Source organism: Capsicum annuum, chromosome 1 (genome assembly GCF_002878395.1).
Source record: "Capsicum annuum cultivar UCD-10X-F1 chromosome 1, UCD10Xv1.1, whole genome shotgun sequence".
Classification (NCBI taxonomy): domain Eukaryota; kingdom Viridiplantae; phylum Streptophyta; class Magnoliopsida; order Solanales; family Solanaceae; genus Capsicum; species Capsicum annuum.
This window is the reverse complement of record NC_061111.1, coordinates 253459326-253476547: the sequence shown is the minus strand read 5'-3', so window position 1 is coordinate 253476547 and position 17222 is coordinate 253459326. Positions and strand designations below refer to the sequence as shown.

Genomic DNA, 17222 nt, shown 5'->3' with positions numbered 1-17222 from the left:
TCTTGCCGTATGTTCCAGGAACGACTAAGGTTCAAGCTGTCGAAGACTACCTTCAAGACCGTGATCGGATGCTGAAAACCTTACGAGCCAACCTCTTCAAAGCTCAAGACCGTATGAAGCATTTTGCGGACCAACGCCGTCGTGAATTGGAATTTGAGGTAGGGGATCATGTTTATGTTAAACTACAGCCATATAGACAGTCAAGTGTGGTCTCCCGAACATCAGCTAAGTTAAGTCCGCGTTTTTTTGGCCCTTACAAAATTCTTGCTAAGGTAGGAAAGGTTGCATATCGGATTGAATTACCTCCTGGTTCCTTAATTCACGATGTGTTTCATGTGAGTTTGTTACGGAAAAGAGAAGGCCCTGTCCCGGAACCGATCCCACCTCCTGTCAACGAACCTGTCCAGTTACAGGTGGCACCTCAACCAGAGGGTATCTTGGAAGAACGAGTCGTGCAGAAAGGGAAATATCGGCCAAAAACAGAGATTTTGGTTAAATGGGTTGGTCAATCAAGGGAAGATGCAACATGGGAAGATAAATGGCGTTTTTCCCGTACTTACCCTCAGTTTCACCTTGAGGACAAGGTGATTTCAAGTGGGGTGGATTGTTATGATGCTAACTAATGGGTGGTGGATTTCTTTCTTTAAAATAGTCTTAGAAGTAGTTGTGCTCTTTCTTTGAAATAGTCTTAGAAGTAGTTGCGCGGAAATAAAGGAGAAAAATTGCCCCAATCTCTCTTGTTACTTCTTCTTCATCTCTTTTCTAAATTTCTTTGGCCAGAGGGTCAGCCGTAGACCACCTATCACCCAACTAACCGCGAGAAGCAAGGTAATTATAACTTCTCATTTTTTGAGTGTTTGTAACCAAATGAAAACTGACGTTGAAATGAAGGTTTACACAATGGATGAGGATGAATCTTGGCAACTGTTTGCTAAAAATGTGGGAAATATTGTCAATCTGGAGCAAATCCATCCATTGGCAAAGGAAGTTGCAAGAGATTGTGATGGTTTAGCTTTAGCAATCATTGTTAGTGGATCATCCATGAGAGGGAAGACGAGGGTTGAGCTCTGGGAAGATGCTTTGAAAAGATAAGGTTTACAAGGTCATCAAGTGGAGTTTTGATTCTTTAGAATCTCAGGATATTGAATTATCCTCAGAGCAAATAAGCAAACATGTGAACAAAAAGAGAGGTGACATTCAAAGTTGTTTCTTATATTGCTCCTTATATCCGGCCACTATTCCGATAGATGATCTCATACATTGCTGGTGGGCAGAGGGGATCCTCGGTGAACATGAAACATATGAAGAAGCCTACAACTGGGGTATTACGTTGATTGAGAGTCTAAAAGATGTCTGCTTGCTAGAAGCCGATAAGATGGAGATTGTGAGGGCGCAGGTTGTGGATTGTGTTAAAATGCATGACGTGGTTCGTGATGTTGCAAGATGGATAGCTAGTACCTTTGGGGATGAACACACTTCTGTTTTTCAAGCTGGAATTGGGTTGACTGAGATATCACATATCAAAATATCAGCTTCTGTCAAGAGAATATCCTTCGTAAGCAACAAAATTGAATGTCTACCTGATTGCTTGACGAAATGTCCAAAGACAACATCTTTACATTTACAAGACAATAAACCCCTTGCGAAAATACCCAAGGAATTCTTTTTGGCATTTCCAGCTCTAAGAGTTCTGAATCTGAGTCGAACTGGTATTAGAGAACTGCCTTACATGCTCTAATACTACAGTTTTTCTTTGAGTTGAAAGAGTTACCACCTGTTGCTAATCTTCATAACTTGCTAGTGCTCGATTGTGATCATACATTGTTACGTTGTCTGCCGCAAGGAATGGACAATTTGACAAATCTGAGGCTATTAAATATGTATGTTGCTAACATGAAGAGCATCAGCAAAGGATTTTTCCTTAAATTCCCTAGCATTGAAATGTTAAATATGCCGTTTTTCTCTCTTGGAGCGACTTCTTTTGATGAGATATCATCTCTACATACTCTTGACTTATCTTTCTATTAGAGTGGATAGCTCATCATTTTTCAATACAGATTACACCTGGATGACTAGATTGAGAGGATTTCGCATTGATGTTGGGGAAACCAGAATTTTTGTACCATACAACAATCAAAAAGGGTGATAAATGTCTACGAGTGTGAAATTTGCAGTAACGGAGAGCTCTCAGGCATGTTGCAGTTTGCTTCAGATTTGTACTTGCACGCCTGCATGGGTCTCAGGAAGTTGTGTGCATACAACACTTTTAATGGATTAAAATCACTAAAAATAGTGGGTTGTTCTTATTCTTTCGGACCAGTGCAAGGAGGAAGTGGACAATTTGACCCTTTGCCAAATCTGGAATATCTCAACCTCTGTTATGTACATAATTTAAAGAGTGTTTCTGATTTCGGTCAACATTTGGGTCTAAGATTTTCTAAATTACGCCATCTGGTTATCTCTCAATGTGCAAATTTAACATGTCTTTTCAACAATGGTGGAGCTTGTTCTGTACCCAAGAACTTGGAAGAAATTACAATTAACGTTTGCCTTCAGCTGGTAGAGTTGTATGTGCAATGCAACTCAAGTGATCAGGCAACACTTGACAACACAGAAATTCCAAGGGTTCGGAAGTTAAAGTTGTATCGCTTACCAGAACTAGGAATGTTGGGGGAGCCACAAAGTATGTAGGAACACTTGGAGGAACTCAAGGTGACCGCTTGTGATGGATTAAGGAAGTTCCTCCCTCTATTCAAACCTCCAAAAATATCAAAATAATAGAAGGAGAATCAGAATGGTGGAGCAACTGGAATGGGATGATGACAACTTCAAGTCAAATTTAGAGCGTTGTTACAAAGAAGGGTAAAACTGATGACAGAAGGATCAAAGTTAACGTTGTTTCTGCTGCATCTCAGGTGATCTCCTTATTGCAACTTTAACATAGTTAATACATATTACAAACACTCTACTTAATAACATTATTATAATTAAGTCATTTACCTCCCTGTGATAACATATGCTTTTACAAAAAGAAAATCTGAACATTGTTAATAACACTAGCACAATTGGGTTATCAATCAAATGTTAAAAAGTGTATTGAGCTTCACTTTTTGTTGTTTCATTCAGGAGATTAAAAAAGCAGAAGAAGGAACTTCCTGCACCAGGATATAAAGTTACGAGCTGAAGCCAATCGGTGCGGTTTGCTGTGATGTATTTTCCTGTCAGATGTCTTAAGTTTTTTCTGCCAATAATTGTTCCTTGTTTGTACTATCCTTGCTTCCTCGTTCCGATATTTGGATTGTTTTGATTGTACACCGAGTAATTTCTTGTTTCATTTGTATTGTGTGATCATCCTGTATATTTGTAATAAACTGGTATTGCTTCGGTGTTTAAACATTTTAAAGCATTCTTAAGTTGTACATTCAAAATTTAGCACATTTTCTATGTCTATGTTCATTGTAAAACCATCCCAAAAGTTAAATATATTGTAAGAGTAGAGAATTGAGCAAGCAATTCTCTTAGGTGTATTTGGGATCTCTCTCCTTTCTTGTTAATAATATAACGACAGTTGTTCTCTGGTGGATGTTGGATCATTCAAATTCGAACCATTTCTTTATTTTACGATTCCGCTAACAACTAATATCAGAGCCAAGATTCTGTCTGAGTATGCTCTATGGTTATAACACAGTCTGAAATTCCTCATCGGAAAATAATTACTTTGGTTTTCTGTATTTTCAAATACTATTTGTAGTAGAAAAAGACAAACAAGTAAAAATGAGTTCCATGAAGTTTAAAATTGATAAATTTAGTGGGTGCAACAACTTTAATTCTGATTCTTATGTTACCAACAAGACCATAGCTAGCCTTATTGAATGTTACAACTTTTGTTTCTTCAGAAAAACAAAAATACAATCATGTTTCACAAGGGAAAATGGGAAAAGTCATTACTCCATTCTTTTCTAAAGAATAAAGTATTACTTCTTTCCCTTCCTATATGTTTGCTTTGTCAATTAAAGTAATTGTATTTGCCTTCAACTTTACTTATTCTATTCACCTTAGCTTCTTTTTTACTTTTTCTTTTTGCCTTTTTCAAAGTTGTGCTATAAATAAAGAAGAAACAATCTGTTTAATCTATCATAGCATTCTAATCAGAAACAGTTGTTTTTTCTTTACCTTAAGAATTGTTCAATGGAAATACTTTTTAATGCAGTAGGTGGCATTGTCGTTGAGGTGGGAAAGTTTTATTTAAATGCATCTATCCTAAGATTGAAACAGAAAATATTTGGCATAATACATAAACATGCCCGTTAACTTGAATTCCAATTACATTTATGACCTCTTACTTTGGGTGTGCACAAGTAGACACACACATCCTATGATACTTCTGCAAAAACGGACCATACCTTCAGTCTTAGGATATATGCATTTAGATACAAAATTTCCCACCTCAACAACAAAGACACCTACAACATTAATAAGTATTTCCATTGAACAACTGTTGAAGTAAAGAAAGAAAAAAGTGTTTCTGATCAGAATGCTGAACTGAATACTTCTTTTATTTAATATAAGTACTTTAGACAACCTTTCTTTTTCCAACTATTTAATTGATAAAGCAAAAGTATAGGAAGGAAAAGAACAACAGGAATGTTGCCAGCAAGAGACTTTAATCGTGTCCTTTAATCATGCGATCTTAAATTTTTCACGTGGATAGTTGAAATTAAAGTGTTGCCAAACTGTACTATCCTATAAGATTTCAGCACTAAGAACCTGAAATGTCGAATCCATTAGATTCAAGTCTTTGCTCTATATCTGACTTGAACTAATATAAAGTAGCATATGTAGAGAATAGCTGTAACACCCCGTAAAAGTCGTGCATGGATTAGCCTGTAATAGAGTGCTCTTAGACTTACAAACTTGAAAAAAATTTTAAGTGTAATGCGGACTTAGAGTCATTTTAGCTGGCAATCTTCGGGATACAACTTTTCAACCTTTCCGACCTCCGTTTTTAGATTTTCAAGTTGCGTTACGATCGGGAAAGCTCATAGTACATCTTGGATAAGTTTTGGAATTTTTCGGAATGAGTAAGGCTGCATTTGGATTTCAAAACAGTAGAAAAACGCATGGCTTATTGCCCAGTTTTGAGCATTTTAGGGTCAACTTCAAACGATCAGAACTCTCTAAATATAATGAACTGGGAGATCTCATATCTATCAAATGAAATCTCTTTGAGTCTTTCTTTCAAATGCAACTGGTTTCATCCAAATCCAACAACTGAGTAAGGAGTTATACCCGTTTTACTTCAGCTTGTCAACTGAGGGACAGTTTTGACTTTGTTTGTTTTCTTAGGGACATTTTAGTCATTTCACCTCACCCAAATATCGTCTATAACACCAGATTTAGTCCCCAATTCATCAAAATATAATCTTTTTCTCAAATTTTCTCACAAGAATACCCCTTAGGGTTTCAAACAAAAATCCCAAATAACTCAAGATTCAATCGTGGGTTTTGGAAGATAATTGGAGATTTGGAATCCCCACATCGTAGGCTTCAGGGATCATCCCTCAATTTCTTAAATAGAGGTACGCGGAGTTTTCCTAAATTCTCATGGGCATAGAAAAATCATGTTCTAGAATGGATTTTTTGAATAATGAACATATTCATGTTTTTAGAAGCTTTAATGACATTGTTTTGGTCTTTTGGCCCTCCCCAAAGTGATTTGACAGTTTATATGTATATATATGTATGTGTTTCAGTCTTGAGAGCATGAATTATAATGAATCCCTCTTGTGTTGTGAGCTTTCCCATTTTCATATATGATACGAATTGTTTTGAAAAGAATGATATGAGTTTTGAACACGCAAGAGAGGGTTGTGAATTTTGAATATGCATTTAATGAAAGAGTGCATGGATTTGCCAAAAGCACATGACCACCATATGTTTGATGAAAGTTTTGTATGGTTTTGACTTGAGTTTCGGAACATGAAATCTCTTCTGCAAATTACGTGTTTGGGTGGTCTGAAAACTAAATTTTTATGAAAGATCATGCTTATGACATTATGGCTCAGAAATAGGAGTTGCAAGTTTGAAATCAGACTTTCCAGATATTGAAACTAGAAACATGTATGTTTCAGAACAGGATAAAAATTGAGCATAAAGAGAGCTTAGGTGGTTCCCCGAAGAAGGCATGACTGCCCAAAATCATGATTTGTCGATCCGAGTTTATATATTACGCTGGCCTAGAGCCCTGTGGCGTATCACATTCAGGAACTCCAACCCTTGCGGCACACTCGGGTTGGAGGCTTCCCTGCCGAGTCAATGGCGGATTTCATACCGTCCGTGGAATATCAGATTTGTAGGGGATACCACCTAACTCAAAAGTAATACGCAGATCAGAATTTGAAGTTTACACAGGTTACATGTTTTCAGAAAGTGCCCATGTGTTTTCAGAAACTACTTTATGCATGATGTTTAGTGAAAACTTTGCTCTCATATTATATATATATATATATATATATATATATTTGTGCTGACCCCCCTCCTTCCAGGTTCTGAGGAATAGTCTAGGGGTCCAGATAAACAGTAGAGATTTCAGATCACAGATCGGAGTTTCAGCGGTGAGGCTTCTATGATTCAGAAGGCCTGGTTATTTCATATTACTACTATTAGTTAGGTTATAGTCTACTGGGGGTGTTTTCCCAGCTTTCAGACAACTTTGATTAGTTCATGGTAGAGATTTCGCAGACCGAGTCAGACATTATTATTCAGATATATTTTGGATTTCAGTTATCAGTATTATGATCACATTCAGATTGACCATGTTTTCGTATTGGATTTCTATTTCCGCATTATCTTTTATCATATGAATTATGTGCATGATTACCAAATAGATAGAGAAGGGTGTTCCGGGCCTTCATGGTCCAGGTTGCTCGTCACGGCTAGGGCCCCGGCTCGGGTCGTGCCAATAGCAAAAGAAAGGTGTAGTTGGAGAGACCTTCTGCTAGCCCAAGATCGTTAACTAAGATCGGAAGATTCAACTAAGAAGAGGAAGCTATGAAAGTGGAAGGAAGATATTGGATAAGAGAACTTGGGTATAGAAGAAAACTACTTGAATTGATTTGTTTGTTTGGTTAGTTACAAATGCCTAATGCCATACCCTATTCATACTTGTGTAGGGATGATTCTAGATACTACAAATCTAGAGTATTCTACCCTCTTCTACTAATGTAATCCTCAAATATCTAACACTCTAGAATATCTAGACTTGTCCTAAGCAAATATCAAAGAGGCTACATTATAACTTTCTAGATTCTTCTACCAAGAAATACCTAGAAATATAGATATTTCTTCAAGTTGATTATCCTAAATACTATACTAGACTATTCTAGAAACTTAGCTAGAAAAGTAGAAATATATGATTTCAAAAAATCTACTTTAATATTTTCACAGTATAAAACTGTCCGCTCTTGTCAAAACGAAATGACAGAAACTGAGAAATTTTCTAGATATTGATGTTAGATGTTAGCTATGATTTAAGTCATTTTTAATTTAATCCCTGCTGTTGTAGGAAACCGCATGCGCGCGGCAAATGAAAGCACAATATGCCTCGAGGCGAGACTACAAATGCTGTGAGACGAACAACGAGCGCTCATTGTACAGGCTGTCACCCTCGGCGACCGGAGAGACTAAAAAAGAATATAATAGTTACAGTTCGCTGCCTTAAGTTCATCTATCCAACTGGAAGGGAGGCTACGCTTCATGACTCAAATAAGGAAAGAACCAATCACGTAGTATCAAATCTCATTCAACGTGCTGTCACATAACACGAATTTCATCGATCAAGATTTATTTCTTTAGAACCAAATCAGGAGATGTTAATTAATCTTTTGTTGCCTATTTTCTCTCTCATATGCTTTTTGCATATTTAGATTCCTATTGTAGTTCTGAAAGAAATAGAAAGCACTACAATATGATAAATGGCAACAGTTTTTCATTTTCATTACTTGATTGGGGAAGCTTTATTGTTCATCATCATCAGTCCATCGATTAGCTTCCAAATTTGAACACATGAGAAGAAAGAAGAAACTACTTGGTCCCCTTTTCCATGTCAGCATGCTTGAAAATCACGAGCTTAACTTTCTCATTTGGTATGAGGAATAAAAGATGATTTATACTGAGATTAATTTTAGGATGAGTTTATCCCAAAAAAAAATCGCATGACAACATCTCTCGAGATTCGTCCACTATTGAGGATGGAATAACAATCTTGGAATAACTAATTCCGGAATAACTTGTTCCCAACCAAACTAGCTCACTGTGATAGCTGATAGGTACAGTTTTTGTGTGGGGTTGAATACTTGAAGTGTGTAATAGATACAAGGATCAATTGAGGTATGAAAAAGTTGAAGCCAACTTTAAGAGATTCTCTATGTCTTTGGTTTTTATCTTTAATTAGCTAAATATAGTGTTTGAAGCAACCTTTTTTATTTTTGGTTTCCCATCCGGTATCCGGCACCCTCATTGGGGCCCAACTAATCCGGATTCGGGCCGGGTAGGGCACCATTCGGGGCTAGATCTCCCTACCAAGGATTTTTCCATACCCGGGCTCAAACGCGAGACCTCTTGTTAACAGAGGAGCAGCCCGATCCACTGCACCACATCCTTTGGTGGTCTTTGAAGCATTCTTCATTTCTGGTAATTTGAAATCCATAAATAGAGACGTATTATACTTGCAAACCATAGAGACGATAATCTTCAAGCTCTATGATACAACAAATTTTTATGTCCATCAAGTTCAGAATATGATCCAAACCAAAGAGATTCTTGTGTTACTTCAGAAAGTATTGCATTTCTTCTTTTCCATAGCTTCCTATATGCTTGCTTTGTTAATTAAAGTAGTTTCCTTAAGTTTTACTTATTCTATTTGCCTTCTTTTTTACTACTTTTTACTTTGCTTTCAAAATTCTGCAACAACTAATGAAGAAAAAATCAGTTTAATAATCATCTTTGAGAGCATCATATATATGACTGTAATCAAAAACACATTTTTTTTCTTTAACTAAGAATTATTCAATGGAAATACTTTTTAATGCAGTAGGTGGCTTTGTTGTTGAGGTGGGAAAGTTTGTATCGAAATGCATCTATCCTACGATTGAAAATATTGTCCATTTCTCGTCAAAAACTGAAAATCTAAGGACAGAAATGGAGGAGCTAACAGCGTTAAGAGATGATATCAAACAAAAGGTGGAAGTAGCTGAGGGAGAAGGCTATAAACGAAAACCAGATGTTATCAAGTGGCTCAAAGATGTTCATAAGCTCGAGAATGAATGGGAAGCTATGCAAGAAAGCATTGCAGCGGCTACGATGCTTGTGTATAAATGCTGTCCAAAATGCAGCCTTCGCTCGGAAGTCTCCACTCAAGCAAAGAACATCCGGGATCAATTCTGCAAGCTTAAAGAGGTCGGAGAAAACTTTGGATCCAATTTGGTGGTAGAAAATTACCGGGTGAAAAAAGTTGAGTTCATCCCGGGACCATCGATACAAGGCCAGTTAACAGCAACAAGGAATCTCAACAAACTCCTCCGACTATTAGAAGATGTTAAGGTAATGTTAGAATTAATCCAAAATTTAATGCTAAATATTTTACGAATTGATAGCTGATAATACTTTAGTATTACATGCCTTACATGTATTTAACGTAAACCAGTTTCTAGTACATGCATTGCACTTACATGCCAAATTATGATTTTGTAAAATAATTCTCCCTCGGTCCCAATTTATGTGAACGTATTTAACTGGCTCAAAGTTTATAAGAAAAATGAAGACTTTTCAAACTTGATTTAAAATAAGCCACAAATTTTTTGTTGTTATTAATTATTTCATAAAGGGTAAAATTAGAAATAAATTAAAGGCTCAAATATGTCATTGAACTATTAAAAATGGTTTATCTATGTCATCCGTATAAGTTTGGCTCATCTATGTCAACCCTTTTAAAGTTTGAACCATCTATGTAACTGCTATTACATAAAGGTTAATTCATGTCATTATTTTGTAACGGTGGTTTTACAAAACCATTTTGCCACGTACCTCTTATCAGAGGTCCTCATCACCAAATCCAGATAAATCAATAGTATTATTTAAAATAAAAATAAAAAATCGAATCCACAAATAAAATTTGATCCACACTGCTAAAATAAAGATTGATCTCATTAAAAATAAAAATCAGACCCATTAATTGTGTCTAGTTTTAATTTAATAGGTTCAATTTTTATTTTTATTCAAGTAATATTGGTTGATTTAGATTTGGTGACGTGTACTTCTAATAAGTGTTCATGTGTCAAAAATAGTTTTGTAAAACCCTCGTTGCAAACTAATGACACAAATGAACCTTATGATTGTGGGTTCAAATCAACAAGATAGAAAAAAGGTTGAGCTCTTAGGTAAAAAATGGGGAAACCACATTTTAATGTTAAGAACGGTTACCTCTTCATCTTTATCATCTCCTGATTTAGCCATAAGAGCAAAGAGCGACTTGAGAACGTTATCTTCATCCTATCTATGGCCAGCATAGACGTATCTTCAGCAGTGGTGGAGCCACCTACATTTTAGGGGGTTCACGAACCCCCTTCATCGGAAAATTATACTATTTTTGTATGGTCAAAAATATTTTTATGTATATATAGATGTTGAACCCCTTCGACTAGTCCTTATATTTACTTCTGAACCCCTCAGTGAGAATTCTGGCTCCGCTACTGATCTTCAGCAGACTCATCAGATTCACTGGACGAGTCTCCCAAATCAGCAAGAGCTTGCTTGACAACATAGTTTGCAGCAAGTCATTTCCATTTAAAGACTTGCTTGCACTTCCTCTTCTCAGACATCCTCCATTCTTTCTTACCACCTTTTGAAACCTCTGAGTAAGATAAGTCATGTCTTTATCTTCTTTAATATACTTTCCTCTAGCAGCTTTAAGAACCAGAGTTTTCTCCTTTTGAGGCTCTTTTTCCCATTGATCCTACTGCTTCTTAAAATGAGGTGGAGCAGCCATCAAAACAGCATCCTCCCTCGGTGTTAACTGTATAGGAAGTACCGCTTTGATAACAATTGTTGACTTGTATGTGTCCACCATGAATCAAGGAACCAGGTCCCTTATCAGCAGCTAACACCAGAATAAGTTCTATGTGAGTTGACTGCAGTAATGGGAACCTAGTCCCTCACCAGGTTCTATGATAAAGAACAAAAACTGAAGAATAAACGTAGAGAACTGAAAGTAGAGAAGACAAGTTGTTGATCCTCTACTGCTGTGCACCAACTTTTCTGCAAAAACTACAGTTTCCTAGCTGTACTTTTGGCGGCCAGAACGTTCAACGATCGAGGGACCTGGTCTCTTTGCACTGCCAGAATTCAACGGTCGATGAACCTGGTCCCTTGGCAGGTTTGTCAATTGTTGCTGAAATTGCAATAAATATTACAACTGATTACAACTGAAAATTACGAATGAATAAAGAAAAATATTATTTTCTTCTTCTACGGTTTAGGCGTGGATATCTCGCTCCCTTTAAGGAGATTCAAGCCCACTGCAACAAATGTTTCACCGGTCCAGCAGTAATACTCTTGACTTGTCTCTTCCAGGATACAACAGCTTACTCACAATAACTCAACAACTATGGACAAGAGTTGAGTCCAAAGCTCCACAAAAATAACACCTCCCTTCAATTAATAAACTCTCTTTTTATAAAAGAAATTATTTTTTAACACACAATATTCTTTTTTCACACTTTTGCATTGCATTGCAGCCTTCTTTATATATAGAAACTTATACTGCAAAGGTGAAGTAATATGCCACCAATTGGCATTAGACAAGAAAAGGTGGAAACAAAAAAGCATTAGACAAGAATAGGTGGAACAAAAGCATTAGACAAGAAGTAGTGCATGCTTTCGAAAAAAGATAGTTGCCATAACACTTTAGACAAGGAGTGCATGCTTTAGAAAAAAGATAATATTTGAAAATGCACCATCAATTTCCCTCTCATTTTTAATATTAATAAGAGAGTCCAATAGTTGAAGAAATACTATCATGCATAATGAGGGTGTGCTCTGCATTGAACCTCCACTTAGTAAAACAGTAATTTTTTATTCCAGAGTCTTAGTGGTCTCAGACTTAAACTATGACTGCTTTGGGGAAATAAAAAGTTACTGCTTACACATAATAGTCAAGGTGTTGACATGGGCTTTATAGCTAGCACATTACGGCCCTGTGCTATCCTGATTTTAATGAGTGTCTTTTGAGATGAGCCTAATTCTCATAGGAAGCGGCCTTCCTCTACACTCACATAGGTGAAATCCGTCGAGAGTCCTCCTGTAATTTAGCACCTCAGTCATACAAACTATAGATATTCATTAACAGTTTTAATAAACTCAATCTCACAATCATTACAAGCGAATGCACTCACATCATAGGGAGGGATAAATACACAGTGCATTTTTCACAACACGTCATCATGTGATTCTTTTTTCCATTGGACCTAGTTCTAGAATCTCTAGTCCCCAGGTTGGATTTCCTCATAAATGACTCAAGATTCAATAGGATTCAATCCCGTCCCTGTCACGACCTGAACCGGGGCCCTGGCCGTGATGAGCATTCCAAACCATCAAGGCCCGGAACACCCTTATCTATCTGGTAATCATGCACATAATTCTTATGATAAAAGATAATGCGAAAAACACACAACACTATGGAAACATGGTCATGAGTCTAATAAAATCAATAATGGAATTTAAAGTCCCACAACACCCATCGACATCTGAAAAACCATCTGCGAAATCTCTAATACATGATCACTAATAATTTGAAAACTGGGACAAGGCCCCAAGTAGACCAAAACATGACTAAAGATAAATAAATGAAAATAAACAGGCCTTCTGGATCATAGAAGGCTCACCACTGCACAATCTGATCTGCCATCTGAAATATCTACTGTTTATCTGGACCCCTAGACTATTCCCCAGAAACTGGAAGGAGGGGGGTAGGGATCAACACAAAAGTACCGGCACGCGAAGCAATCCAAAATAGTGTATTTGTATACATATAAAGTAGATGAGAGCAATTTAACAAAACATCATGTATAAAATAGTTTCCAAAACACATGGGCATCATTTTAAACATTCTAAGACATTCTTGTCAAAACATTTCTGATCTTTGTATTACTTCTGAGTTAGGTGGCGTTCCCCTACAAGTCTGATATTCCACGGGCTATATGGAATCCGCCATTGACTTGGCGGGGAAGCACCCAACCCAAGTGTGCCGAAAGGGTTGAAGTCTCTGATTCTGATACGCCACACGGCTTTAGGCCAGCGTAATATATAAACTCGGATCGGCAAATCACGGTTTTGGACAATGAGTTTTCTGAACTCATGCCTTCTTCGGAGAACCACCTAACATCTCTTTATGCCCTATTTTAGCCTTTTTTGAACATGCATCATTCTATAGTTCTAAAACATGAAAATCTAATAAAGACTGACTTCTGTATTTGTCTGTGTATGTTATGGCATTGTCTGAATTGGTATCTTCATACTAAGACTTGCAAGTTGTGTTTTCTGTGTCATAATGCATTTAGTAAGATCTTTCATAAAAACATAGTTCAGACCACCCACATGCAAATAATATAAAAGATTTCATGTTCCGAAACATAAAACAAAACTCATGCAAAAACTCTTCAAAACATATGGTGGTCATGTTCATTTGGCAAAACCATGCACTCTTTCATTATATGGATATTCAACATTTGTCAATACAAACAACCCTCTCTTTTGAAATCGAGATTCATAGCCAAGTCATTCATAAATTACGACATTTTATAACATGCTTTTCAAGATGTATTTCAAAACAATCCATATCATGTGAAACATGGAAAAATTTATATCAAGAGAGGGGTTTCATGTAAATCATGCTCTCAATTCAATAATCATTATTGAACACATACATATATATATATATATATATATATATATATATATATATATATATATATATATATATATATAATTTCAAATCAATTTGGGGGAAAGGTCTAAAGACCAAAACAATATCGTCAAAACTTTTCATAAATTTCAAAACCCCATTCTTAAAACATGATTTCTATGCCCATGAGATTTTAGAAAAACCCCGCATACCTCAATTATGAAAAATAATGGATGATTCTTGAATCTTGCAGATTGGAGATTCCAAATCTCTAATCAATTTTGAAAACCCACGGTTGAATCTTGAGTTATTCGGATTTTTATTTTGAAACCCTTGAGAGAGTTCTTGGAGGAATTTTGGAGAGTGTGAATTTGTGGGTCTAAAGTTTTGTTTTGGGGTTAAAATTCAGTGTTTTGCCTGAATTAATAGGGGTGGAATTGACCCAAATGCCCCTGGAAAACGTGGAGCTGACTGCAGAAAAACACACTACTGCCTCTCACAAAAATGGCCATTCCTTTTCGCTCGATTGACGGATTTAGACGAAATTGGTATCGTTGGAAATCTACTTCGAAGACCTTTCATTTGATATATATTAGGTCACTCATTTCTCTATATAAGAGAAGTTATACTCAATGAAAATTGACCCAAGTTGAAGTGTCCACTAAAACTAAATCGATGGAATTGTTTTCAACTCGTCTTTGAGTTGGGGGATTTTTGTGACCTCAATTCGTCTCCAAAGATATTCCCAAAATGTAGGATTTATCACCACACATATATTAACAAGGAATCATCTAGTTCGGGTTTATACGCCTAGGAATGACGCTTAGATTTCTAGCCCGAAAAATGCAGGGTGTTACATTATCTCCCCCTTGGATCATTCGTCTCCGAATGATGGGTAGAAACTTATTGAAGCCTTTAAGGTAAGGAAATAACGCGGACATGATATGTCCTCTAAGAAAGGACACAACTGATCTGAAACATTTAAACTTCTATCATGAAACTGAATTCTGAGATGACTTGACTTTACTTGCTTCTTGGAGCTGATTCATGCTGAAAATTTAGGATTTTCCTTGAAGTGTTCATGATCCAGTCATACATATTGAATTGAGAAGTGATAATTTATGCAAGTAAGAGTCCTAATGCAACAAGATTTGAATCGTACGAAGGTATTACACTGTCTGAGCTAAAATACTTGGAGAAACTTTGAGATTATTCGCTTAACTCTTATGAACTGAGTCATGACTAAATAGCTGAATCTGAAACATACTACTTGGACTGAACTGAATTCGAAATTTACAAGGATGGAATAAATTATCTCTCGGGGTGGTCATACGTATGAGACTTGGGATAGTAAGATTGGGTGAAAAGGTAGGAAACCACAGTATTTGTCTGACTGTCTGTCAAACTGATTTGTTGTCTACATAGACTGAACTATACTGGAAACTTATACTCAATCTGGAGTATCTTATCAACACTCTTCCTAAAGAAGTCCTAATAGCATTAGGTAGCAATATATCTTGGGCATGAGTCACACAAGACATCCGACTATAGGATCCCAACATTGACATTACTTTGCAGCCTGGAATATAGACATATAACTCATAAATCAGGATAGAATTACCAGGCCTTAGTCAATGCGACTTCTTACTTTCAAGATTAGCACACTCCTCGAATACTCCCTTAACTTTACTATTTCCCATAGACACCACATTCATTCGATTCAACTTATTTGTTCTTGCATTGGCATTTATAAATCTTTCTACCAATGTCTATAGTAACTTAAATCCTCTTCACTATGATCAGGCATAACTCCAACTCGCAAAACACTACATGCCACTCCACGATACAAGTCTAAACCATAAAATTCCACCTTCTATATCTCTTAAAAGATCACATCCTAAGCCTATCATGCCTTACCACTTCAATGGCTAACTCTGAACTATTACTACGAAGTCGCTAGCACATATAGCGTTCCTTTACAAAAAATCCAACATGTCATTCAAGCCTATCTCTATAACCACATATGAACTTCAAAGAAAATACTCATAAAGAAACACTTCACATATTCTACTAACCATCTATCGATATAGATCCCACACGCTATCCCAAGAACATACACACACAGAGACACCCCTTTCAGCTAACCATCACATGCATCAAAGACTTGGCCTCAACCTTACTTCGCACTTATGGCCTTATCTAAAACAAGCATACTATGATCTTCCATCAACAAAAAACATTTACTCATTACCACTAACATCACATAAAGAGGAGTCGCTAAATATTAGAACATAAGATCTTGAAGCATGGAAGGATATTATATGAAACTTGACACTTAGCTGAGGCCTGAGGAATAGCAAATCAACATCTGGGATTTATCAAAGAAAAATCTGAATTGGAGCATACATGGCTATGAACTATATTTCACCCATCATAAAGAGTATAGCATGAATTATGGGAACTGAGCACACTATAGAGCGTGAATACACGAGTCATGAGCTGTATGACCTCAATTTAGAGTTCATAACATATGGAATGTGATTCCGACTGCTGAATGAACTGAAGTTCCTCATTTAGGAATCTGTAAGAGCACGTGATTTTCTATCATATACATGAACATGAACTATGAGCATGGAGCTAAAACGTGAGGTATGAGTAGGTATTAGGATAACTGAAAAATACTGAGACAGGAATGGGTTGAGCCTCACCCTTCCCTTCTGATGTTCTATGTCATACTAACATCACTTATAGAATCTGAGGGCCGGACTTGGTTACTTGTTCTATCATCTCCCCCTTGGCTTTAAGCCATCGTCTTAAGTTTGGGAGATCCTTTTCTATACTTTAAACTTCACTACACTCACTGCACTCTGGGGTCTGAAATATGACAATACGTAAAATTAATAGAACTTAACCCGAAAGACCACACATGAAAGTTGAAAGCCCACTGCTAATACTACCTTCTGAGATATACTCTATGTTTCGATAGCCGAAATAGTCATAGTATAATGCTTGCACACTTATTTCTATCAGTTCAACCTTCAAAACTCAAACTTAGATTCTAACAATTAACATGGATATCACCAAACCTTTGATGAACCATACCACTTTCGACATGGTGTGCCAATATCGCGACTCCAAATTTATGTCTCATTACTATGAGAATCAAGATCATACAAAGAGGCTCAACACTATCAATCAAAACTCTTTAACCTAGCTATTTAGAACCCACATAACATCTACTAGTCTTTCTCCATCTAGCAACTCA

The 17222-nt window shown here is 36.6% G+C and overlaps 1 protein-coding gene, 1 long non-coding RNA gene and 1 pseudogene across 5 annotated transcripts in view; 2 read left to right on the top strand and 1 right to left on the bottom strand.

Moving 5' to 3' along the window:
- The first annotated feature begins 622 nt into the window (after positions 1-622).
- LOC124899219 lies at positions 623-3184 on the top strand (annotated as a pseudogene).
- Positions 3185-8744: 5560 nt separating this feature from the next.
- The window catches only part of LOC107851112 (probable disease resistance protein At4g27220), a 30794-nt gene continuing 22316 nt past the window's right edge, over positions 8745-17222 (top strand). For 3 of the 4 annotated variants that reach the window (XM_047401980.1, XM_047401970.1, XM_047401962.1), the window contains exon 1: positions 8756-9600. In XM_047401980.1, the coding sequence (XP_047257936.1) occupies positions 9070-9600 (531 nt within the window). In that variant the 5' untranslated portion in view covers positions 8756-9069. Of the gene's footprint in view, positions 9601-17222 lie in introns of all 4 variants that reach the window. The other variant, XM_047401979.1, reaches the window with a different exon arrangement.
- Positions 10940-15690, bottom strand: LOC124890125. Its single transcript, XR_007048970.1, has 2 exons — positions 14170-15690; positions 10940-12355 (listed from the first exon to the last, which is right to left on the bottom strand). It is a non-coding gene; the product is annotated as an uncharacterized LOC124890125 (long non-coding RNA).